The sequence below is a fragment of the Gopherus flavomarginatus genome, chromosome 1 (genome assembly GCF_025201925.1).
Source record: "Gopherus flavomarginatus isolate rGopFla2 chromosome 1, rGopFla2.mat.asm, whole genome shotgun sequence".
Classification (NCBI taxonomy): Eukaryota; Metazoa; Chordata; order Testudines; family Testudinidae; genus Gopherus; species Gopherus flavomarginatus.
The window spans coordinates 177,968,567-177,995,762 of NC_066617.1; the positions used below are offsets into that span (position 1 = coordinate 177,968,567).

The 27,196-nt window shown below is 41.1% G+C and overlaps 1 protein-coding gene across 6 annotated transcripts in view; it reads left to right on the forward strand.

Annotated features, from left to right (window-relative positions):
* EPHA6 (EPH receptor A6) overlaps positions 1–27,196 on the forward strand; it is a 917,633-nt gene that overhangs the window by 867,473 nt on the left and 22,964 nt on the right. For all 6 annotated transcript variants that reach the window (XM_050957100.1, XM_050957118.1, XM_050957110.1 and 3 more), the window contains one exon: positions 18,487–18,636. In XM_050957100.1, the coding sequence (XP_050813057.1) occupies positions 18,487–18,636 (150 nt within the window). The remainder of the gene's footprint in view (positions 1–18,486; positions 18,637–27,196) is intronic.

Consider the following 27,196-nt stretch of genomic DNA (forward strand, 5'->3'; position numbering starts at 1 on the left):
AACTGAAACATTACTCAGAAGCATCTAATTTATTTAGTCAGCAAGCTAGTATTTCCCATAATTTCCTTCTAGTATTTTGGTAATTTGTTGACTTTCATTTATGCTGTGTAATGGTAGAATAGCACTGACACTAGCTGAGTTTAATATGGTCTAACTTATCTCCCTCCATAGCAGAATACTACTTCAACAATAGAATAAAAATATACTATATATGAATATTTCCAACTGAGTTACATACACTTTGGGTTCATTATGAGACATGAGATTGAATGATAATAACTCCCAGTAAGTTGGTAGAGTTTGCATCTTTTTTTAAAAAGTGAATTTATTTCTGGTGGAATATGTCAGTGTGAAGGTTCTAGAAACTAGCATGATCTCTCCACAGAACAGCTATAGCGGTACAAGCCTCCACCAACTGTCCCACTAGTATTCAGCAACACTGACCAGGAATGCTATCTGAACAGCTGAGAGTCAGTCAGTCTCTGTAGCCATTCAATTCTTGTTCTTGTGCTGAGATTTCCAACAATGGGACAGAATTAGTGCCTACTGTTGGTGTTTTTTGTGATATAGACAACTGGAATGAGATCAACAAACTGATTTCTCATGACTCACTAAAGACCCATCAGTGTTATCATAGTCTTGCATCAACACAGCCTGTAGTGAGGTATTCCGAATTAAACAGAACTTTTAAAATTCAACAAAAAGTGCATTTTTAAAATACTATATAATACAAAATAATCCTCTTTATTCTTTCTTTAAGATGTATTTGATTCTGATGAATTCTTAAATTACGTTCACATGAACTGAATGTAACCTGAAGAATTGACAAACTGTTTCAGGTTAAAATGAGAAGTGATCTGATCCTTAACCAAAATTTGAACTGAACATTTTCTGATGTTCAGAAAAGTTTGTTTATCTTTTATTCATTACTCTGTATTAATTCTCCTTTGCACTTCCTGATTCCAGCTGAGTCCAAATTCAAAGTGATAAAATACTTAGAAACTATTAGACTAATCACACATTATGAGACTAATGATCACATTCTGATCATTATCAACAGTGTTACAGCACTGGAACTCTGACAAGCCTCCTCCTTGTTATGCTTCTGGCCCCTTTCTAGAATCAAGGTTTGAAGAAACATTAGATAAGCAAGATACAACGTACTGTGGAGAAAGCTAAATCTAAATTCTGCATCTGAGGTGCCTGGATTCTGCAACATTCTTGTGCAGCAGGTTGAAAATTCTGTCTTAGCTTCATTTAATTAAACTGAAAATGAATAATGCAATAACAGTAACCCTAGTGTTAATTTTGCATTTAAATTTGATTTATTTTACTCTGTCCCAGCTTTCAGTGTGGTGCAAATTTTGTAATGACAACTTATAACTGCACTGTAGAATTTTTGGGGAACAGGGGTGAGATTTGGGTGTTATGGCAGCAAGGTAAGTGAAATAATTAATGTTGATATTTAAATTGTCATCTTTAGATTTCAGTTAAAAAATTGTTGAGATGAATGAAACAGTTAATACAAGTCAGAGCTGTTGTTTCAGGCTATGTAGAGACTCAGGCAGACAACACTGTACATCAGTTGACACTGGTGTCTTGATTCTGTAATCAGAGAATCATAGTGGTAGAAGGGACCATAAGGGTCATCTAGTCTAGCTTCCTGCCAATATGCGGGATTTGTTGTGTCTAAGCCAGGGGTGGGCAAACTTTCTGGCCTGAGGGCCACATTGGGGTTGTAAAATGGTATGGAGGGCTGGTTAGGGAAGGCTGTGCCTTCCCCAACAGCCTGGCCCCAGCTCCCTATCTGACCCCTCCCACTTCCTGCTCCCTGACTGCCCCCCTCAGAACCCCTGACCCATCCAACCCCCCCACTCCTTGTCTCCTAACCACCCCCTCTCAGGACCCCCCCCCGCTCCTAACCCCCCCGGTCCTCACCCCTATCCAACCCCCCCGCTCTAAGTCCCTTGACTGCTCTGACCCCTATCCATACCCCCACCCCATGACAGGCCCTTGGGACCCCACTCCTATCCAACCCCCCTGTTCCCCATTCCCTAACCCCTATCCACACCCTCGCCCCCTGACAGGCCCCCCGGGACTCCCATGCTTATCCAACCCCTCCCTGTCCCCTGACCACCTGTCACAAACAGATAGCTAAGGGTTAATGTGTCTTTCACCTGGAAAAAAAGTAACCTGAAGCACCTGACCAGAGGACCAATCAGGAAACAAGACTTTTTCAAATCTGGGTGGAGGGTTTTTTGTGTGTGAGTCCTTTGTTCTTGGTCTTCTGCCTGTCCCTCTCAGCTATGAGAAGGATTTTTCTATTTCCTGCTTTCTAATCTTCTGTTTCCAAGTTGTGAGTACAAAGTTGGTTTGTTGTTTTGTATTTACATGTTTATAGTTGCTGGAGTGCTTTGAATTGTATTCTTTTTGAATAAGGCTGTTTATTCATATTTCTTTTAAGCAATTGACCCTGTATTTGTCACCTTAATACAGAGAGACCATTTGTATGTATTTTTCTTTCTTTTTTATATAAAGCTTTCTTTTAAGACCTGTTGGAGTTTTTCTTTAGTGAGGAACTCCAGGGAATTGGGTCTGCAGCTCACCAGGGAATTGGTGGGAGGAAGAAGTCAGGGGGAAATCTGTGTGTGTTAGATTTACTAGCCTGACTTTGCATTCCCTCTGGATGAAGAGGGAAGTACTTCTGTTTTCCAGGACTGGAAATAGAGAGGGTGAACTCCCTCTCTTTAGATTCACGGAGTTTGCTTCTGTGTATCTCTCCAGGAACACTTGGAAGGGGGAAGGGAAAAGGTTTATTTCCCTTTGTTGTGAGACTCAAGGGATTTGGGTCTTGGGGTCCCCAGGGAAGGTTTTTGGGGGGGACCAGAGTGCCCCAAAACACTCTAATTTTTTGGGTGGTGGCAGCTTTACCAGGTCCAAGCTGGTAACTAAGCTTGGAGGTTTTCATGCTAACCCCCATATTTTGGACGCTAAGGTCCAAATCTGGGACTAAGTTATGACACCACCCATCAGAACCTCCGCCCCATCCAACTGCCCCCTGCTCCCTGTCCCCTGACTGTCCCCCGGGACCCCCACCCTTATGAAACTCCCCGGCCCCAGCCCCCTTACCATGCCGCTCAGAGCAGCATGTCTGGCAGCTGTGCTGCCTTGCCAGAGCTGCTTGGCAGGAGTGCACAACCCCGCCATCCAGAGTGCTTCCCGCGGGGTGAGGTGAGGCTGTGAGGGAGGGGGAACAGCAGGGGAGGAGCTGGGGGCTAGCCTCCCTGGGTGGGATCTCAAGAGCAGGGCAGGACAGTCTCGCAGGCTGGATGTGGCCCATCTGAACTGAATATTTTCTGATCCGAAAAAGTTTGGTTATCTTTTATTCATTACTCTGTATTAATTCTCCTTTGCACTTCCTGATTCCAGCTGAGTCCAAATCCAAAGTGATAAAATACTTAGAAACTATGAGACTGGGTGTGGCCCATGGGCTGCAGTTGGCCCACCTCTGGTCTAAACCATTCAAGAGAAATAGCTGTCCAGCCTCCTTTTGAAAACCTACAGCAAAGGAGCTTCCACAACCTCCCTAGGCAGTCTGTTCTGTTAGGAATTTTTTCCTGAGATTTAATCTAAATCTGCTATTCTGTAGTTTGAATCCATTGCATCTTGTCCTGCCCTCTGTGGCAAGAGAGAACAGTTTTTCTCCACCTTTTTAATGGCAGCCTTCCAAGTATTTGAAAACCGCTATCGTCCTCCCTTAATATCTTCTTTTCCAAACTAAACATACCCTATTCTTTCAGCCTTTGCTCATGTGGCTTGCCTTCCACCCCTTTGCTCATCTTTGTCACTCACCTCTGGATCCTTTCCAGTTTCTCTACATCCTTTCTATACATTGATGACCAAAGTTGGACCCAGTACTTCAGCTGCAGCCTACCCAGCGCCGAGTAGAACGGTACTATCATAAGAGAGGCCAAATTGGGTCAGACCAATGGTCCATCTAGCCCAGTATCCTGTTTCCCGACACTGGCCAATGTCAGGGGCTTCGGAGGGAATGAACAGAACAGATAATCATCAAATGATCCACCCCGTCGCCTATTCCCAGCTTCTGGCAAACAGAGGGTAGGGACACTTCAGAGCATGGTTTTGCATCCTTGGCCATCCTGGCTAATAGTCATTGATGGACCTATCCTCCATGAACTTTTCCAGTTCTTTTTTTGAACCCTGTTATAGTCTTGGCCTTCACAACATCCTCTGGCAAAGACTTCCAAAGGTTAACCTGCGTTCTGTGAAGAAATACTATGCCTCCCTTGACTTGCATGCTATGCCTCTGTTAATGCAACCTAAAATTGCATTTGCTTTATTTTTGCAACAGCTTTGCATTGCTGACCCATGTTGAGATTGTGATCCACCACAACTCCCAGATCCTTCTCAGCAATGCCACTTCCAAGACAGATATCACCCATTTTGTGTTTGTGCATTTGTTTTTTCTTCCCTAAGAGTAGCACCTTACATTTGTCTTTGTTGAATTTCATTTTCTTGTCTATAGCCCAATTCTCCAATTAATTAAGATTCCTCTGAATTTTAGTGCTATTTCTATCCTCCAAAATCTTGGGAACCCCCCATAGCTTTGTGTCATTGGCAGATTTGATCAGTATGCTCTTTGTTCCTACATCCAGGTCATTAATAAAGATTTTATACAACACCGGACACAGAACAGATCCCTGTGGAAACCCATTTGAAACCTCCCTCCAATCTGACATCATTCCATTAATAGTTACTCTTTGTGGTTGTATAACCAATTATGCATCCATGTAATGGTAGTTCCTCCAAGCCTGCATTTCTCCAGCTTACTTATCATAATGTGGGACTGTGGGACTGTGTCAAAAACCTTACTGAAATCCAAGTATATTATGTCCACCATATTCCCCTACCCACCAAACCATGTACCCTGTCAGAGAAGGAAATCAAGCTGATTTGGCATGATTTGTTCTTGGTAAATCCATGCTGGCTGCTGGTGATTACTTCCTAATCTGCCAGGTATTCACAAATTGAATGTTTTATACATTGCTCTACTAGTAGTTTCCCAGGTATCGAAGTCAGGCTGACTGATCTATAGTTCCCTGGCTTCACCTTTTTACCCTTCTTTAAAGATGAGGACTGCATTGGCCCTTCTCCAATCTTCTGGCACCTCTTCTGTCATCCATGAGTTGTAAATATTATGGCCAGTGGCTCCTAGATTTCTTCAGCTAATTCCTTCAGGACATTGGGTGAATAGCATCGGGCACTGCTGATTTGAATTCATTCAAATTGGTCAGAAGATCTCTGTGTTCTTTACTAATCCCAGTCTGTATTCTTTCCTCTTTATTGTCTATGGCAGTGGTTCTCATGGGGGTACGCAGAGGTCTTCCAGGGGGTACATCAACTTGTCTAGATATTTGCCTAGTTTTACAACAGGCTACATAATAAGCACTAGCAAAGTCAGTACAAATTAAAATTTCATACTCACAATGAGTTGTTTATTCTACTCTATATATTATATGCTGAAATATTTATTTATTTTATAATTATATGGAAAAAATGAGAAAGTGAGAAGTTTTTTAGTAATAGTGTGCTGTGATACTTTTGTATTTTTATATCTGATTTTGTAAGAAAGTAGTTTTTAAGTGAGGTGAAACTTGGGGGTATACAAGACAAATAAGACTCCTGAAAGGGATACAGCAATCTGGAAAGGTTGAGAGCCACTGGTCTATGGTAATTTCACTAGTCATCTGGTCACATGTTAATTTTTGTGAGAAGGCTGAAGCAACATAGACATTGAGCAGCTCTGCCTTCCTATAATCTTCCATGACCACCTCACCTTCTCAATTGAGCAGCAGACCCACACCGTCCTTGATCTTTCTCCTTTGTTTGACATATTTGAAGAACCCCTTCCTGTTGTCTCTAATATTGCTTGCTTACTGTAACTCATTATTTGCCTTGGCTTTCCTGATTTTGTGCCTGCACGCTCATGCTGTTCCTATATAGACTCATAGACTCATAGACTTTAGGGTCAGAAGGGACCAATATGATCATCCAGTCTGACCTCCTGCACAAAGCAGGCCACAGAACCCTACCCATCCACTTCTATAACAAACCCCTAACCTATGTCCGAGTTATTGAAGTCTTCAAATTGTGGTTTGAAGACCTCAAGCTGCAGAGAATCCACCAGCAAGTGACCCATGCCCCACGCTGCAGAGGAAGGCGAAAAACCTCCAGGGCTTCTGCCAATCTGCCCCAGAGGAAAATTCCTTCCTGACCCCAAATATGGCTATCAGCTAAACCCTGAGCATGTGGGCAAGACTCACCAGCCAGCAGTCAGGAAAGAATTCTCTGCAGTAACTCAGATCCCATCCCATCCAACATCCCATCACAGACCACTGGGCATACTTGTCTGCTGATAATCAAAGATCAATTGCCAAAATTAAGCTATCCCATCATACCATCCCTTCCATAAACTTATCAAGCTTAGTCTTTAAGCCAGATATGTCTTTTGCCCCCACTACTCCCCTTGGAAGGCTGTTCCAGAACTTCACTCCTCTAATGGTTAGAAACCTTTGTCTAATTTCAAGTCTAAACTTCCTAATGTCCAGTTTATACCCATTTGTTCTTGTGTCTACATTGGGACTAAGCTTAAATAATTCCTCTCCCTCCCTAATATTAATCCCTCTGATATATTTATAAAGAGCAAGCATATCCCCCCTCAGCCTTCTTTTAGCCAGGCTAAACAAGCCAAGCTCTTTGAGTCTCCTTTCAAAAGGCAGGTTTTCCATTCCTCGGATCATCCTAGTAGCCCGTCTCTGAACCTGTTCCAGTTTGAATTCATCCTTCTTAAACATGGGAGACCAGAACTGCATACAGTATTCCAGATGAGGTCTCACCAGTGCCTTATATAACGGTACTAACACCTCCTTATCTTTGCTGGAAATACCTCGCCTGATGCATCCTAAAACCGCATTAGCTTTTTTAATGGCCATATCACATTGGCGGCTCATAGTCATCCTGTGATCAACCAATACTCCAAGGTCCTTCTCCTCTGTTGCTTCCAACTGATGTATCCCCAATGTATTTTTAAAATCTTATTATTAATCCCTAAGTGCATGACCTTGCACTTTTCACTATTAAATTTCATCCTATTACTATTACTCCAGTTTACAAGGTCATCCAGATCTTCCTGTACGATATCCCGGTCCTTCTCTGTGTTAGCAATACCCCCCAGCTTTATGTCATCTGCAAACTTTATTAGCACATTCCCGCTTTTTGTGCCAAGGTCAGTAATAAAAAGGTTAAATAAGATTGGTCCCAAAACTGATCCTTGAGGAATTCCACTAATAACCTCCTTCCAACCTGACGGTTCACCCTTCAGTACGACCTGTTGGGGTCTCCCCTTTAACCAGTTCCTTATCCACCTTTCAATTTTCATATTGATCCCCATCTTTTCCAATTTAACTAATAGTTACCCATGTGGAACCGTGTCAAATGCCTTACTGACATCAAGGTAAATTAGATCTACTGCATTTCCTTTGTCTAAATAATCTGTCACCTTCTCAAAGATACTTCCTTGATGACATGCCCCTCCTTCCATTTCCTGTATGTATCCCTTTTGGGTTTTAGATAACTGAAAAGCTCCACACTGGCCTCCTGTGGTTCTGCTTATCTTTCTTCTTTGTCAGAATAGCTTGATGGTGGGCTGCTAGTATTACGTCTTTTTAGGAACTGTCAGTCCCTTTCAACTCCTTTTCTTTCTAATTGGTCATTCCATGGGACCTTGCCTGCTATTTCTCTGAGTTGGTTGAAATCTGCCTTTCTGAAGACCAGTGTCCTTGTTTTGCTGTTCTCATTCCTCTTTTCCCTAGGATCTTGAATTCTATCAGATCGTGGTTACTTCCTCCCACTTCCCAACCACCTTCACATTCGCAATTAATTCATCCCTTTGGGTCAAGGCCATATTCAAAATGGATGACCTCCTAGTTCTTTCCTCAACTTTCTGAATCAGAAAGCTACACATGCTAAGAATTTGTGGGACATATGTTTTGCTGCAGTAGTCTTCCAACAGATATCACCCCATTAATACTAGCTCATGTGTGTTAACTAATCTTGTTACCTGCTTGTAGAATGACTCATCCACTTACTCTTCCTGATTTGGTGGTCTGTAATAGACTCCTGCCATAACATCGCTACTGTTCTTTTCCCTTGTTACCCTCACCCAGAGACTTTCAGTAGATCTGGCACTCTCTTCCTCTTGGACCTGAGAGCAAGTGTATACCTTCTTGACATATAGTGCAAAGCCTCCTTTTTTCACGTATCTATCCTTTCAGAACAAGCTATATCCCTCAATGTTCATATTCCAATCATGGGAGTTGTCCCACAAAGTCTCTGTAATGCCAATTAAGTCATAATTTTCTTCGTGTACCATGACTTCCAGTTCATCCTACTTGTTCCCCATACGCCTAACATTTGTTTACAGGTACTGAAAATATGTTCCAGACTGCCTGGTTGCTTTTCTTCCCTTTTGAATGCAGTTTAATTACAAGAACCCCAATGAAGTCGCTGAGAATCTGTACAGGGTAATTTCAAAATCAGGGCCTTTGTGCATGCTTTCAACCATAAGGGCTAGTATCATTGTTTTTTCCAATGAGAACTCAGATTCTGGAGCACAATTCTACAGTAAGAAGTGGACTCTGTAGCAAATTCCATTGTCGCAGAATCATGGAACACAAGGGGCCCTGCACATAAGCATTCAGATAGACCCTCAGAACAAACCCTCTTCACCTTACTTCCTTACTTCAATAGGATTACTTGCCTGAGTACAGTAGGTATGCAGGTTTGGGGCATGCAGGTTTAAGGACTCAGTATGTGTGGCTTTCATGAAATTGATTGTTGTAATCTGAGTTGGCAGACAGCTTGAAATTACAGTGGAACCTGAGAGTGACAAACACCAGAGTTACGAACTGACCAGTCAACCACACACCTCATTTGGAACCAGAAGTAGACAATCAGGCAGCAAAAGTTACCCAAAAAGGCAAATATAGTACAGTACTGTGTAAAACATAAACTACTAAAAAAATTAAGGGAAAGCAGAATTTTTCTTCTGCATAGTAAAGTTTCAAAGCTGTATTAAGTCAGTGTTCGGCTGTAAACTTTTGAATGAACAACCATAATGTTTTGTTCAGTTACAAACATTTCAGAGTTACGAACAACCTCCATTCCTGAGGTGTCTGTAACTCTGAGAGTCTACTGTAATGCTATTAGAAGAGAGCTATTTCTTTGCAGAAATACTAGTATTTCAAGAATATAACATTTTTTTCCACTATTATCAGGTAATCTTACAGTTTCCAAACTAACTCTGGTAGAGAAGAGTGCTTCTGAAACACTTGATTTCTGAAAAGAAAATGATTATTCCATTGCCTAGAATAAAGCATCTGAATTTGTGAAATTCACTACAGCAATTTTAATCGTAGAAAAATGTAAGGCTTCAATTTCAAAACATTAGAACTTAATCCTACATTGTCAAAATCAGTGAATTTTGCCATTAATTTCTATTGGAGCGGGATTGGGCTACAGAGATTTTGCAAAATGTGTGGGGTGTGTTTGTGTGTGTAGACCAATTTAACTTTGAAAAAGATTTTTTTTAAAAATCTGTCTGTCTCCCTCCCTCAAAAAAGAATGCTAACCTTTTAATTCTAAAACATTGGAAGTTTTATCAGATTTCCAGTTACGGCTTCCTCATTCTCCCATCTCTACTATTTTGTTCATTTTAAACTGAAAGAAATATTTTTTTAAATGAATGGAAGATAATGGGCACTTTGTCAAAGAGGGTACCCTAGATAGTGAGGTTTGACCCTTGCTCTTCCATTAGATATACAAACAAGCTGGAAATGTTATCAGCCAGTCATAGTGTAGTCTGCTGTATCTTTGCCATTTTATAATGCTTGTTAAAGTGTACTGTAAAGAAAAATGATTGCAGGACAGATATAAGTGTTTAGAAATATTCATTATCCTTGCATTTATGTGCATTTTGAGGGTCAAAGTTATGCATTTTTATCAGACTTTTTATTATCTTTCAACCTAAGTGAAGATCAGTGCTTTAGAAAAGGGAAGGGATTTTTCTTGAATGTTAAAATGATTTGGTGCAGAGGAAATAGTAATGGGGACTCATTACTTTGTAGAAAAAAAAATTGTGATTACAAAGTGACAGAATTTTTAATATTGAGAAGAGACAAGTTTGATTTTTTTTTATTCCTTTGAGCTAAGGATGGAGAACAATCAAAGGGTCATTCATAGAAAGAATAAAATTGGTTTTTAGAAAGAACCAGTTCAAAAGCATTGATGGCCTCCAGCAAAGCAAAATGGCAAATTGGTGGGGTATTCTGGAGAAACTTGCTGATCACCATGGTGTACCAGTTCTATTGATAGAAGACTTCAGTTTCCAGAGTTGTTTATCCTAGTTTGCTCACTAGCACTATGTACATGTCAGTACTGTTAGAGCTGGGGGCAGTGCTAGCTGGATCTTTGTAAAGGCATGGTACGTAGTGCTTCTGGTTAAATTAAAGCTTTAACAGTTATTATGCCTCCAGGCACTGCTGCTGAGAAAGTGCCCTTCCACCAGTATGCCCCTTGGCATTCAAGAGACATGGTTTGGCTCTGTTTGATCATGCACTTAAGTGCATGCCTAATGTTAAGCCTGTGAGTAGTCCCATTCACTTCAAGCATGTACTTAAGTGCCTACCTGAATCAGGGCCTATATCAGCCCATCTAAGTGATATGCATTCAAGAGTCCTAGGGCAAAGCTCTGCAACCAGGGACATAAAACAAACCATCTATCATATTCCTGAGCTGGAACCGCAGCAAGCAGGGTGGCAGATGAAAACAGCCACAAGTTCTTATTGCTAAATGACAGATTTGCTGTCAACAAAACCAGCATCATCTGTGAGCTTGATTTCGTATGAGACGCTCAATATTGCTTTCATCACTGAGGCCTGGAATGCTTGCACTCTCCAGCCCTGTCATAGTCCAAACCATCTACTAATATTAGCCAATTGAGCACAAAAAGAGGATGATCCAGAATGAAGCAAAAAGAAGAAAAGGAGGCAGAGTAGCACCTTTCTTTCCCACTGTCCCAGATGCCTTTGGATTTTCTGTGAGATAAAGAATTAGTGATCTACTGATCTCTAGACGAAGACCTTTGGACCCAGTCCCTCCACTGTGAGGTAGGGAAGTATTTTTATCTCCATTTTACAAGTGCAGAACTGAAGCACAGAGAGATTGTTATTTGCCCAAGGTCTAACAGGAAAACTGAAGTAGAGCTGGTACTAGAACCCAGATGTTATGAGTAATAATTCCATGCCTTAACCACAAGCCTATGCATTTTTACCCCTGTGAAACTTCCAGCTTCATCTGGCAGTGTTTCAGTGATCAGAGTGAGAACCTCCAGTCTCTCTCTTTGGTGTTTCTATGGCACTCATCACAGTAGTATCTAATAGCTGACTCTTTCCACCCACAAATAGTTTTCCTTTTCTCATACATGCCCACATGTATAATGTAAGTGTTAATAAGATGTTTGCTAGAATAATTATTTTATGTTAAGAAGTTGCCTGCTATTTTTAAGACAAAAATGGGGATGGCCAACTTTTAAAAAAAAACCCATCAGGTTGCATGTACCCAACTGTAGTATTTTTAAACTAGCATTGAAATAAAATGGTACTTCCTTTGAGATTAAAAAAAATCCAATCTTTTTAAAAATTAGATTGAGGGGGTTTTTTTTGTTCATTTCAATTCTCATGAAAATGAATGATTGATAATACTAGCTGAAGCTAGGCATAATGTGGGCAGACTCTGGGGAAACTTTCCAGAATAGTTTTGTCATCCTAACATATAGCTTCCCTGATATTCTAATAGTTGGACTTTCTGGAGAAGAATGTCAATAATACTGAATAGTTCTAAATTATGGTTTGGGGATGCTGACAAATGTCCACTAGGGATTCTAGGTATTAATTGAAGATGACCAAACTGATTTCTCATGTGAAAAATGTGGCTAGATCCATGTCTTCAAACAAAAACACCACTCTGGTAAAGTGGGATGAGATTTTTATATAGAATGATGAATTGCATTCAATATTTTAAATTTCACTTCCCTCACTGAGTCTTTGCTCTTCTTGCATTCTCAGGGCCTTTCATTCTGTTTCTCTCATGGGTTGGGGTAAAAGGCTGAGACTGAATGAGTGCCATGAACAATTATTACAAAACATCACAAGCAAATGTGATTGATAATTGATAGGCACATAGGAATTGCCATGCCAGATTAGAGCAGTGGTCTAGGTTCCATGGTGGGAGGATTGGTGAGTTTATACTGCAGACCTCCATAGGTGTGAACACTCGATTACCTCACTAAAAATAACTAAAATACAAATTGGTCTTGTCTTTACAAAAAAAAGTAGAGGGAGGGGATTCTGGAAAATCAGGAGCATGAGTTGCCCTGGTCATAGGTGGATAAGGCCTCATCCAACAAAATCTGCTGCAGAGCAATATAATTGACCCAGGAGTATATGTAGAATTTTTGTTGTTGTTGCTTGAGACATGCATGGGGGATTCTGTAGACAAGGGAGTTTCACAGCTACGAATACTCTGGCCTACTCTGCACGCAGGGACTCCAGGGAGTCTACCAACTCGGAGAGATTAGGGAGCCATTGTAGCAGAAATACTGAGTATATTTTGATTTTAAGGCTGCTAGTTTGGATAATGTGGATAGTTACATATGATGATGTCTTTTAACATATGTAATAGCTCATAAATTTCTGCTTTCTTGTTGTCTAAGGTTTTCATCAGTATCACTTCTTGGACTGGTTAGCAGGGAATACAAAAGGCAGGGCAGCTAGCACACTTGCTTCTTTCCCTTTCTGCCACACTGATGTCTTCCCATCAGGCACTCTGTAATTTTGAGCTTAACAAATATAGTCTGGTCTTCAGTGTTGCTGAAAGCAACATAATGTGCTGTAGCTGCAACAGTGAGCTAGTTCTGGATAGTGTATTGTTACATTGCTCTTCTGGATCTCCAAACACTTTAAATATTAAATTAATAATAATGTTTGTTTGTTTGTGTAATGAGACAGAGGATGTTTAGAAAAAGGGGTCCATTTTTTACTTAGTTTTTAGTCATCTAAACTCTGAGAAGGAGACAGTTTTTGTATAATGTATGATTTATTCTATCTTTAGTTAATAGAGCACACTGTGCTTTTGTCAACTCTGTAAGGTAGGGTGTGCGTAGGGGAGGGTCCATGTGCGTGTGTGTGTTCTGAAGCTGCACGGTGCACTAAGTGAATAATATAGCACTTGTATTCTTGTTAGAAGGACGGTCCTGACAGCACACTGCAGAATTTTGGCACTGAATTAAAAGCAAGAATAATTCAGGGAATTGTCACTATTCAGAAGGCTGCAAGTAAAAACCAGGCTAAATCATAAGTATTGGAATATCACCGTTAGAGCTCATTTACTACAGGAAAACGAAATTAACATATCATTGACAGGGTTGGATTTACACCTTGGGCACATGCCTAGAGGCGCCAGCATTCTAGAGGCACCTAAAAATTCAAATTTTGCTGCTCATGGGTCACGGGAGGGTGTGAGGCCAGCTAGGGTTGCCAGGGATCTGGTTTCTGACCACATCTGGTCAAAAAGGGACCGTGGCAGCTCCGGTCAGCTTAAAAGTCCAGTGAGTGGTGCAGCGGGGCTAAGGAAGACTCCCTGCCTGCCCTGGATCTGCAAGGCTTCCAGAAGTGGCCAGCATGTCCCTGCAGCCCCTAGACACAGGGGCAATCAGGGAAGCTCCACATGCTGCTTTCACCCCAAGTGCCAGCCCCGCAGCTCTCATTGGCCTAGGTGTGCCCAAGGTGTAAATCCAGCCCTGGGCACAGAGCTCATTATAAATTTTAGAGATGAGGCAAAAATGCAATATAGTTTTTAACAAAAAAAAGCGCTTGCTTGTGTAAAGGCTTTCTGGACTAGGAAACTGTGACAGCTTTGATTGATCCACTAGAGTAATTACATTTAGATAATTTACACATTGTTTTAATTTAAAGGTAGCTCACTTCGTGTACAATATTGGGTTCAATTTTTTTTTTCAATTAAGTGACAACTAAAAAGAAATGCCCAATAACAATAGTGTTATTTATTACTCTCATCATGAACCTGACGTGTCATTTTAGTTATCCTGAAGCTTATGTGTCTTATTATGCATGAATGGCTCATAGTACTTTTTAGTTATATCAGCCTTTACTGTTAATCATATTGAGGTCTCAACCTTTCAGATTTCTGCCCAAGAAATAAAACAGCTTTTTTGCATAAAAGATATTCTGCAAACATAACTAAGTATTGAAATATACATTTTTGCATATAATTGCTTGTGTGTAAGCTGAGTCTACTGTGTGAATTTAAGAGGATTTGCTTCCCTTTGCCATTAGGTAGCCCAGGAAATTCCTTTTATGCCACAACATTGAGCACATCCTGTGCCAAGGGAAATGAACTTCCATGAATTTTGTTAAGATTTTATTCTCTAGTCTTATTTTCGCATTCTAGGAGCCAGTCCCAGAGGAACCAGTTAGTAAAGCTGCATGATGAAGCTAGTTTTGGTAGTCTAATCAGATTCTTTAAAAAGTCAGTTATACGAAGAATCAAATTTTGTTATGAATGCTCTTCAAAGTGACAGTTGTGACTTCTTCTAGTATATTTTCTGGGTATGTGATCAGATTCATGAAGGAATGATGATTAGATCTCCACCCTCAATCAAACTTTAATGAATAAATTCATTATCTACGTTCAGACTTGAATGCATAGTTCTGTTGATAATTTCATATAAAAAGAATATTTTATGAATATCCAAATGTCAACTACTCATTATTTGTGCGTGTTTTCTCTAAACATAGAAAGTCAGTAATTAACAACAGAACTATTCATTAAAATTCAAATGCTGATAAATGATAGATAAAAATGTCTTCCATTGATTAAACTTCTACAAAATTAAAAGTGTATGCTTATTAGAACAATTCATGAATATGTTTCATACATGATATAGAGCTTTAAATTAACACACTGAACATTCAGATTAGTAGCATGTCATTTGTTCTCGGTTATAGTAGTATATTCCTCACGGCTGTTCTGATGTCTCAAGGCTTGTATTTGGATTGTATCCATTTTCTGGCCACTAATATCTAAAAAAAGGCTTTGGATGTCAGAGGATACCAGCCTCTAAGAAGAAATTTGTTTTAACCAAAGTCAGTAATTGGGAATATATCTGTATTATATAAGACTGTGGAACATCTTTTAAACCTCTACAGCCAGTCCTCAAGCTGCACATAAATTATCACCCAAAAAACCATGGTCAGGAAGAGAAACAGAGAACTCCTCTTTTGCGCCTTCCCTTAAAACCTGCAGAGTTCACACTTTGCAGATCATTTGTGTAGGGACATATGGCAAGAAGTCTTAAGCAGGGTTCAAAGGGTAAAGTCTGTACTTTTTAGCACAAGTGCTAACATTTTCTGTTCACCTCCCACACAACTGGCATGTATAATCTAGGCAGATGTTGCACCCACTTGTAAGGGTCAATGTGGACACCATTTGCCCTTGGCTGTATTAAAAGCACATAGCACTGGATTACCTGATCCAGCACCCACAGAAGCTTAATAGGAATCTTTCCTTTACCTTTAACATGCATTGTCAGATCAGGTCAATTTGGCCTGAGTTACTAAACTAAGCAGAGAGGAGAAATGGTGAACATAAAAAGGGGAGGACTACAAAATAATGTTAAATTTAGTCTCTTCTTAAGAACCAATCCTATGCTCTTCATGGTCAGGAGGAGTGAGAGTTTTGCCTGTTTCAGTTGTGTAGGGCAGGCTCATAGCTGAACAGTGAGAAACATTCACTGATCAAGATGCACGGGTGAATGAAAGAACGACACAGAGATAGGTTTAAGCACCAGGTGGGATCTGTTTCTTACCTAATCCAATCCACAGCCAAAATGTCAGCTCCAGACAAGTGAACTCCTTCATCCCTTAAAAACCTCCAGCACTTTGTACTGGATGTCCCTGTGTGAAATCACTGAGCCACCTGCATCCAAAAAGATAGATGGCTCCCTGCCTTACATGCTTCATGAGTATTTCTAACCAAACCAATTTCATGTTTGGCTGTGACTGTCTAATCCATCCTACATCCCTCTGAATCATGCAGGCCCCTCGATCATTTTCCTCAAGGTAAATAACTAGGACATTAGGTGGGTATAGTTCACCCATCAATAAGTGCAGAAGAGACATGAGCTGATTCCACAATGAGCCCCTTCTGCCAAACCATTGACGACAGACACCCTCAGTCCTGAAGCTCAGCTGCAGTCCATCTGCCAACCTGGCTGCCTGTGTGTGGGCCCAATGCACAATAGGGTGCCTGAAAATCCAAACATCAACCTTATCTCTGATGTCTTCTGCAATCACAGACATACAACATTAGCTCATCTTTGCCTTCCCCAGTCACCCATCAAAGGGAGCACAGGTCCTGTAACAGTCCAATTTCCAGTGCCCAATTGCCTGAATTCACTGGGAGTCAAAACCTTCCAGTGCTGACTGCCAGGTAATAATGTGACTACTGCCTGAATGTTGTACCAAAACCAAACCCATTTATTTCTAAATTGCTGACCCTATATATTGGAAGCCACTAATATTAGTGGAAAACTCAAATGGGACATCTCTTGTTGCAACCTGCATTGCCCACTACTTAGGCTACCTCTGTGCTTCCTTGGTAATATGGTCTACAACAGATTCTCCCCGAGGTATCCAATTCTACCTGAAGCTCTGATTCCAGGATCCAGTTGGATCACCAGATTGTTAGCCCACTAAAGTGTTCCAAAAATGTTTCCAATACCTCCAAATCTTCCCTCATTTCTATGGTCACCCTGATGAAATTATGAGGCCCTACCCAGCACCACCACTCTCTATGCAAAGTTTAAGTGCCACATGATCACCTGAACCTATTTTAGTATAACTTTCCTAGAACCTTTGAGTACCCTTATCAACAGCCTTATATTATCTAGCTTTTCTTTGGGTGTCTGTGATACATGCTGCCTTGTATCCAATTCAATTCCCAAATATGTTAACTTCTGTATTGGGCCTTCTGTCTTTTCTGTGGCCCCAAGTGCTGCATGCAGGGACAGGATGGAAGATGTCTGTCCTTCGTTCATCCTCACAAGGTCCAAGGAAAGCTCAATACTAACACCCTGGGTTAAAATCACAGTGCTTTAATGGCTCAGTATAGCTCTAAATAAGTGGGATAGAGCATGAGATTTTAAAAAGCACTTCAGCATTAGTGGCCTAACTCTGCTCCCATTAAAGTCAAAGAGAGTTTTGCCATTGACTTTAGAGTAGACCGAGTTAGGCCGAATTTGAATATCCAAAGTCTTTTACAAAACCATAGTGCTTAAATAAAAAGATATAAACCCCACAAAGGGCATCTTAGCTACAATCATGTATGAACCATAAAGACATTTACTAGCTACATTGGTTTGTCACATATATTATTAATTATTATTATTATTATAATTAATAAAGGGAATAATAATATTCAAACAATGTGCCCATACACATATATTTTTGCCTTGCAATACTTTGTGATGCAGCAATGGCATTGTGAGTCATCATCTTGACAAGTTATTGACCAATAATTTTCCACATAAATAAAATAGAGTAACAATGTAAATTTGCTTCCTTTTTTTAAAAAATGCCTGACTTTTCTTCAGCATCCAAAACTATGTTGTAATTAATTTATTTTCTTTCTTTTAGAAATAGTGTTAACACTGAACAATCTTTATTCTCAATCCATTGAAAAACAGCTAGGATTAGTTCTCAATTCTTCTGACTGTCCCATTCTGCCATCTAGTGGCATTATGAATACACTGCTTTCAAGAAATACAAACTTTTTTTGGAGGAGTTCCTCTAATCAGTGACAATTAACACAGATTTTTGTTGAAGGAATGCATCAGGAGAAAAATCATTTTAATCTTAAAAATGCAAAAGAATTTTCCAGATACAAAATGTAATAGATAAAATATAACTGATTATCGTGTAGAAATATAATATCATGCAAAAGACCTCCACAGTGTGAATTTGTTAGGGGGTAAGTGTTTGAACTGTGGTGATCGAATTTTTGCAAATGCCTTTTTGCAATAGTAGTGTCATTGAGTTTAAGGCCAGAAAAGACCACCAGATCATCTAGTCTAAGATTCTGCATACCACAGGCCACCAATACCAACACTGTCATTTATAGTAAATTGCCAAGGCAAAACTGTATTGTCAGTCTATTTCACAGACAGCAGAATATAGAACCTCAACAGTGAGGGGGTTTGTTTATTTATTGTTAAGGTACTTGCAGTTCTGTATTCTAGTGATACTGAGAAGTTTTTAATATGTCTTCCAGGGTGGAAAAATCCCCATAAGATGGACTGCCCCTGAAGCTATAGCCTACAGAAAGTTCTCTTCTGCAAGTGATGCATGGAGCTATGGGATTGTCATGTGGGAAGTGATGTCCTATGGAGAAAGGCCATATTGGGAGATGTCTAATCAGGATGTAAGTACTGCATGGGACCGATCTCCCACTCTGATTAAATGTTCTTTGCAAATGATTGTTACCCCTATCATTTTTTGCTATTTTATTTACTTTCTCCATCAGATCCTCAGCTAGTATAAATCAACTTAACTCCACTGACTTCAATGAAATGTTGCTGTTTTACACCAGCTGAGGATCTGCCTCTCTCTAAGTAAAATTTTGACTGGTTTTCTGGAAGGGCTAAAGCCACACTACAAAAAGTTCTAATCAGTTTGCCAGATTCTGGGATCGGATGTGTGCAGCTTCCATCCAAGTCAGTGGGAGCCTTGTGCCTGCACCTGAGAATACAGTTTGCTCAACAAAGTAATATATCAATTCCTCTATTAATAGTGGTGTTATACCAGTGATCAGTTTGGTCCAGTATATCTATGGCACCCTGATGGTGCTCTTCAATGAACATACTTTAGGTGGTCAATCCCAAAACACGCCTGGGGCTAATGGGATACAATCTGAAGCTACCATGAGAAGAATATTTATAGTTCTGCTTTTTAATCATTCATATACAATTTTTTCTTTACAAACTACCTTTAGTTTTACATTTTGTACAGGACAGTGTAAAGGCATAAAGTGATATATTTTTCTCTGCCATTTGCTCAAAAAAGTTTCAACTATGCACCATCAATGTTCTTCTTAACTAGAACAAACATTATCTTCTAAGGAAGTTGAAAGTTTGTCCTGTAAACAAGCAGCATTGAAGGAGATAGGGCAATTTTTATCACAATTAAGTTTTCCACAAGTGCTGCAATTGAGCATGGCACCCCATAGCTTAGAACAGCATATCTAAGCCTCACTCAAGAACCAATCTCCCTGTCATGGTGCAGAATGACAGCCACCCCATTCTTACCACACATTCTTATCACTCCTCATGCCCTGCATAGTGTAGATATATCTCTGTATCACAAAACTTTTCTAGATGATTATTTTTTTACAATATTCCAAGCTGATTGACAACTTCTGCTAGTTTCAAGTTGATTCGTCAAAAAGAGGTTTGACGGAGGTAGTTTTATTAAGGAAGCCACTTTTTTCAGATTTTTTTTAGAATGTCCCAGCAGAAAAAAAATCAGTGATGGCAACACTGCCATATAATCATCATTACGCTGTACCAAAACATATAACATTGGGACACAGAACAATATGTCTTTCCCAATATAATGTGATGAAGTTTCATTAATTTGATTAAGATGTTAACAACAAGTAAATGTGACATTCCAAACATTCCGTGGCTTTAAATTGCATTGGAAAATTCCAAATAGTTAGACATGAAGTATGTAAACCTACCTTTGCAGCATATTGTGGCCTATGTTTTAGCACAGTAAGTAACGCTAAGTAAGCATGAATTTGTTTTACAGAAATAATCTGAATTGCCGCCAAGTCAGTGATACTGTAGTTCTGGCAAGGGAAGTGGGGGTAGGGGGAGTGTGCACAGAGCAGATGTATAAAAGACACCATGCAAACTTTTGCTGACAAGTCTTGCATAAATATGGAGAATCACAGGTCTTGTTGTGACAAAAAGGACAGCTATGTGAGTTGACATTCTAAACCAAATGCAGAAAAGATATATATGGTGGTGTCACTCGCTCATCAGAAAGACAGTACAAGCGTACCCTAGATACCGAAGGATGGAAGGAGATACAGCAGAAAAAAAATATTAACAAATTAAGGTCGGGACCTTTTCTGACACCATTCCACACTCACTTTGTTAGTTATTTTTCCTGCTATTCTCCATATTTCTGCTACATTAGTGTGTAAATATATCTCCTTATGCCCACTTACCTGCATCTAGCTGACACCACCATTTACATCACTTCAGAAATAGTTTATATTTTTTACAGATCTACAAAGATATCAGATATTATGACTGTTTTGGAAAATCTTGCAATACGTTTTTTTTAAGTGACACTTATAGTACTTGGCCTCCAGTTGGCCAAATCCATGTTCCAAATAGCTTTCACCTCATGCCTGTTGGGTCTTCACTGAGCAACAAGAAAAAAATAAGAAGTTATACTCGGTTAATATACTAAATTCCCTTCCTAGCCTGGCTACTGTGGGCTTCAGCACCAGTGGTCAAAATCGTTAGCATTTTTTTAATTCACTGTCACAGATCACCCTACACAAACATATAGGAAAGTATTTACATAGATCAACATTGTCAAACCTAAGAGTCTACAGTTAGTCTGATAAAGTGATATTTAGGTATCTGAATAAAAGTGATCTGATTTTCAGAAATTAAAGCACCCGTAAATACTAGTTAACTCATTGGGAACTGTAGAGACTCAGCACCTTTGAAAATCAGGCAACTTCTATTTAATTGCCTAAATATGAATTTAGGAGCTGACCTTTAGGCACCTAGGTTTGAAAATGTTGACCATACATTTTGTAACATTACCAACAGCATAATATGTATTCTTAAAAACTTACTCAATTTGAGAAATGTGACTCGTTTGAGTAAATAACCATTTTATTATTGTGTTATATCATTTCAGATCTGTGGTAATGCTGATTAATGCACTTCTTGGATGTGCGTCAGGCACTAGAGGTGTCTATTAATTAGAGTTGCTGCACAATCTGTCATGTCTTATTGCTTAATTAATAAACATTAGATTAGCTATTGAGCTTTCTGAGGAAACTATTGTACTGACGAACAGATTGAGCTAAGATTCTAGCTCACTAATACCATGTGAGGAAAGGAAGATTTATATCCGATGCATTCAGTTTACAGAACAGCTTTGAATGAGCTCTTCTGGGACACCTATTAGAGGCCGTTGTAAAAATTATTACATATTGCAGAATTTGGATATTCAGAAAAAAATAATATTTAATGGATTGATTGAATATGCATAAAACTGCAATAGCAAACTGAATAAACCTTCTCGCTCATGTAACAACAATATTGACATGTAAAAATTCACCATATACATTTCACTAAGGCCTGGTCTACACTATGCGTTTAAATCGAATTTAGCAGCGTTAAACCGATTTAACCCTGCACCTGGCCACACAACAAGGCCCTTTAGATCGATATAAAGGGCTCTTTAAACCGGTTTCTGTACTCCTCCCCGACGAGAGGAGTAGCGCTGAAATCGGTATTGCCATGTCGGATTAGGGTTAGTGTGGCCGCAAATCGACGGTATTGGCCTCCGGGCGGTATCCCACAGTGCACCATTGTGACCGCTCTGGAAAGCAATCTGAACTCGGCTGCACTGGCCAGGTAGACAGGAAAAGCCCTGCGAACTTTTGAATTTCATTTGCTGTTTGCCCGCGTGGAGCTCTGATCAGCACGGGTGGCAATGCAGTCCCAAATCCAAAAAGAGCTCCAGCATGGACCGTATGGGAGATACTGGATCTGATCGCTATATGGGGAGACAAATCTGTTCTATCAGAGCTCTGTTACAGAAGATGAAATGGCAAAGCATTTGAAAAAATCTTCAGGCTATGATAGACAGAGGCCACAGCAGGGACTCAGCACAGTGCTGCGTGACAAGCGTAATGGAAAGCCAAAGAATCAAATGGACGCTCATAGAGGCAGGGAGGGGGTACTGAGGACTCCAGCTATCCCACAGTCTCCACGGTCTCCGAAAAGCATTTGTATTCTTGGCTGAGCTCCCAATGCCTATAGGGTCAAAAACATTGTCTAGGGTGGTTCAATTTACACACCCCCCCCCGTGAAAGAAAAGGGAAAAAAATCGTTTCTTGCCATTTTTCAATGTCACTGTATGTCTACTGCATACTGCTGGTAGACGCAGTGCTGCGGCGATGAACAGCAGCATCCCTTCCCCTTTCTTTCCTGATGGCAGATGGTACAAAGTGGTGGAAAAATGTCATCATCCTGTGAGTGCTCCTGACTGGCCTCGGTGAGGTCGGCTGGGGGTGCCTGGGTAAAAATGGGAATGACTCCCTGTCATTCCTGGCAGATGGTACAAAATGCTTGGTAACCGTCCTCATCATAGCAGCTGGAGCCTGAGTTCCATCAATCCCCCTCCCCCTTTCGTGTCTAAAGAAAAGATTCTTTACTCCCTGGACTATCATAGGAGCAAGAGGCTGCGCTCCTTCCCCCCGCCCTTTTAATGTCCTGCCTGGACTATCATAGCAACTGGAGGCTGCGTCCCCCTCATTTTATCTCGCTAAAAACTCAGTGTTTCTTATTCCTGCATTCTTTATTACTTCATCATACAAATAGGGGGACACTGCAACGGTAGCACAGGAGGGTTGGGCGAGGAGGGAAGCAACGGGTGGGGTTGTTGCAGGGGCACACTCTAGAATGGCATGCAGCTCATTATTTCTGCGGGATCTCTGGGTCTCTGACCCGGTGCGACTGTGCTCTCTGGCTCTCTAGTAGACTTGCCCCATATTCTAGGCAAGACTGACTCTATTTTTAGATAAAACATAAAGAAGGGAATGACTCGGAGAGTCATTCCCATTTTTGTCCATGCGTCCCCGGCCAACCTCAGCGAGGCCAGTCAGGAGCACCCATGACAGCAGCAGACGGTACAAAATGATTGATAACCGTCATTGCCAATTTCCAATTGCAAACGATACAAAATGATTGATAACCGTCATCACCAATTTCCAATTGCAAACGGTACAAAATGATTGATAACCGTCATCTCATCGCCAATTTACAATGGCAGACGGTGCAATAGGGATGGTAACCATCTCTGCTACCTTGCAAAGGCAAATGAATGCTGCTGTGTAGCACTGCAGTACCGCCTTTGTCAGTAGCATCCAGTACACCTACGGCTACACATACGGTGACAGTGACAAAAGGCAAAACAGGCTCCATGGTTGCCATGCTATGGCATCTGCCAGGGCAATCCAGGGGAAAAAGGGCGCGAAATTATTGTCTGCCATTGCTTTCACAGAGGAAGGATTGAGTGATGACATTTACCCAGAATCACCCGCGACACTGTTTTTGCACCATCGTGCATTGGGATCTCAACCCAGAATTCCAATGGGCAGGGGAGACTGCGGGAACTATGGGATAGCTACGGGATAGCTACCCACAGTGCAATGCTCCAGAAATCGACACTAGCCTCGGTACATGGACGCACACCACCGAATTAATGTGCTTAGTGTGGCCGCGTGCACTCGACTTTATACAATCTGTTTTACAAATCCGGTTTATGTAAAATCGGAATAATCCCGTAGTGTAGACATACCCTTAGAGAAAGAGAGCCTGGCTTTGACTATCTGATTTCTTCTTGATGAACTGAGTGAAATAAATTGATGGTTTCAGTCCAGTTCCTGCTGGTCAAGTGTTTACATCTGAAAACCAGAAGCACAGTTAGCACTAATCAATCTTTTTTGCTGGCAGTCTTAATGGGGAGTCCAAGGCACCAGTGGACCATGCCCTCCCACTTTTAACACCTTTTAACAGAAGAAATATAAGTGCAGAGTTCATGTGTCCTGCAGAATGATAACTTCTGCCAGGGAGACACTACAGTTACAGCTTTCACCCATCAGGGGCTGATGTGGCACCAAAAGAGAGGGCAGTGGGCTCACCGCCAGAGCAGCCAGCCACAGAGATTCTCCTACAAAGATTCCAGCGCCCTTAGTCCAAAGACAAAATTATTATGAAGACTGAGCTAAACCTATTATCATTTCAGGTTGAGAGCAATTGAACACTGATTTGCCAATGTGGGGAAGCTTCCACTGACTGGTGCAGCCTTTTCTATGTCTGTTCTGTAGACAGAGGAGGTAGGACTCCAGGAGAATCAATCTGACACTTTCACCAGCCCTAAACTAGCTACAGAAAAGAATATTAAAAGGGGTTTCAAAAAATGTCTTTCAGCTTCTTCCACATTTTATCTCCCTAAAAGTCAAATGTGGTCTCCTTAGATCACGGGTGGCCCAACTATGGCCTGGGGGCCACATCCGGCCCTTCAGACGTTTTAATCCTGCCCTCAAGCTCCTGCCGGGGAATGGGGTCTGGGGCCTGCCCCGCTCCACGCGTGCCATGGCTCCATGTGGCTCTCAGAAGCAGCAGCACGTCCCCCCCTCCGTATCCTATATGTAGTGCAGCAAGGGAGCTCCACACGCTGCCCCCGCCCCAAGCACAGGCCTCACAGCTCCCATTGGCTGGCAACTGTGACCAGTGGGAGCTGCAGGGGCCGCGTCTATGGACAGGGCAGTGTGCAGAGCTGCCTGGCCATGCCTCCACATAGGGGCTGGAGAGAGGACATGCCACTGCTTGTGGGAGCTGCTTGAGGTAAGCACTGCCTGGAGCCTGCACCTCTGACCCTTTCCAGCACCCTAACCCCCTGCTCCAGCCCTGATCCCCCTCCCATCCTCCGAACCCCTTGGTCCCACCGTCCTGCACCCCAGAGCCCACACCACCAGCTGGAGCCCTCACTTCCCCCCACTCACAACCCTGCCCCAGCCCGGAACCCCCTCATGCATGCTGAACTCCTCATTTCTGGCCCCACCCCAGAGTCCACACCCCAGCTCCCAATTTTGTGAGCATTTATGGCCTGCCATACAATTTCCACCCTCAGATGTGGCCCTCAGACCAAAAAGTTTGCCTACCCCGGCCTTAGATGTTGTACCTTACCAAGACTGGCCTTCTGTTCTCAGCTATATGTATGCCTAACCCCTCTTGTTCAGAAGCAAGGAGAGTGGATGGCAGGGACTCTATAGAGTTCTAGACCTGCCTTTGACACTTGCTTCCTACTGTACAGTTTGGCAAACTTGCATCATCTCTTTGCCCCAGGTTCTTTATCTGTAAAATGGGGATAATAATACTTGCCTCACAGGGGTATTATGAATATTAATCAGTTAATGTTCATATAGTGCTTTGAAGATAAAAAGTGCCATATATGCTATTAATAATAGAGAATTATTAATTATTATTTCAACAGTAGTCTACATCTCTACGTATATTGACATTTTCCTTTTGAACAAGAGAATAAAATTAATGGACCATGGCTCCCCTACCAAAGAAATTATAAAATGTAATGGGTCAAAGAAAATATAAATGCCAATGAAATCCTTTTTAAAATAATGTCTTTCAGAAAAACCTCATCAGCTTTGTATTGGCATGACTGTTGAATGTTTTATGCTTAATAAAAGGTGTGGAGCATTTACTTTTGACCTAGAAAGTAAAAACCTCATTCAGAAATTAATCATTTGCAACAAGTACTGTAATATATTAGGCTGATATCTGTTTTTCTGGGCAGCTAAAGATTGCAACTTCAGTGACATGTATCCATGAAAATCTATCTACTATTGTAGTAAGTAACGAAGTTTTCTGTAGCTACTTCTGATAGACCTCGATTCCTTCCTGCTTTTTAGAATAGAAGCCACACAGTTGAAATCATTTTTAATTCATTGCATTAGGTGATACTTAACATTTCTTGTTGAACTTTTGGGTTGGATGACATCCAAGACTGGCATATAGTCAACTGGCCTCCTAGCAAACAGTTTGTGCGGCTGTATCCTTCCTTTGGCAGGATTCTCCCTCTTTATAAAGGACCTGGCAGTGGGGTTTCCCATGCCAGCAAGACCTCCTTTATGAAGAACTTACTCACAGAGCTCCTTTCTTTGTTCTTCTGTCCACCTAGTAGTTTCCTTTCCTTCCTACAGTTATCAATAGTTACCAATTCCACACATGGTGTGTGTAGTATAGCTGCCTGTCTCTATAGACAGAGAGATTTGAACATCTACATATGTATATAGATACAGAGGGTGAGGAGTGTGGTAAAAAGGCTTTATCAGCCTGAGTTTGGGTTGGCCAGTCTTTACCTAATGAGAAAACTGTGTTTGATAATGAAATGGTTGTCGTGGAAAAATACATGTTTATTGCGCAGAATGAAAGGGTTCTGATGACTCTGTTGCTGCAGAAGACATAAATAATCCCCTGTTGTGGTAATTTCAGTTGCTGACATTTTCTCCTCTATGGACAGAGTTTTTTCTCCTGAAAATAAGCATGGAGGGGGAAATTTCAAGAAGATTTCCATGTGGGCTAACTCCTGGAAATGATCTAGTGTTTATCCCATTGAGAGGAAAGGTAACAGCATGAGTGAGGAGGCAGGGACTCCTAATCACATGGAACCTGAGGACCTGCAAGAAATCTGAGGCCAAAATCTACAACTTCCAGGACACTTGCAACACATTTGTCCCTCTGCACACACTCTCCTGGTTCATACCCCAGGCAGCATAGCCAGCTCCCCCATTAGTCTCTGATCTAGCAGTGAACGTTACACCTAAGCATGTAGGAAGTGGAAGAGGCTAAAAATTGGAATATCTCTGTGGTAAATTATGCTAACTTGTGAGTAAAGCATACCAACTATGCTGAGTGGTTCAAAACTTACCCCACCACAATCCCAATTGCCCATACAGCTCTAAACACATGTTGTTTATGCACAGTAGGTTTCTGCCAGTGTACACTGTTGCTCAGCTCTCCTTTCTAAAAATTCAGGCCCAGCTGAGTGCAGTTACCATGCTCTCTCTTCCCTCTGCCCCACAAGTGAAGGGGAACACAAGTCTTAATGTATCTTCATTACTGTTATTAGCATAATGCCTGCAG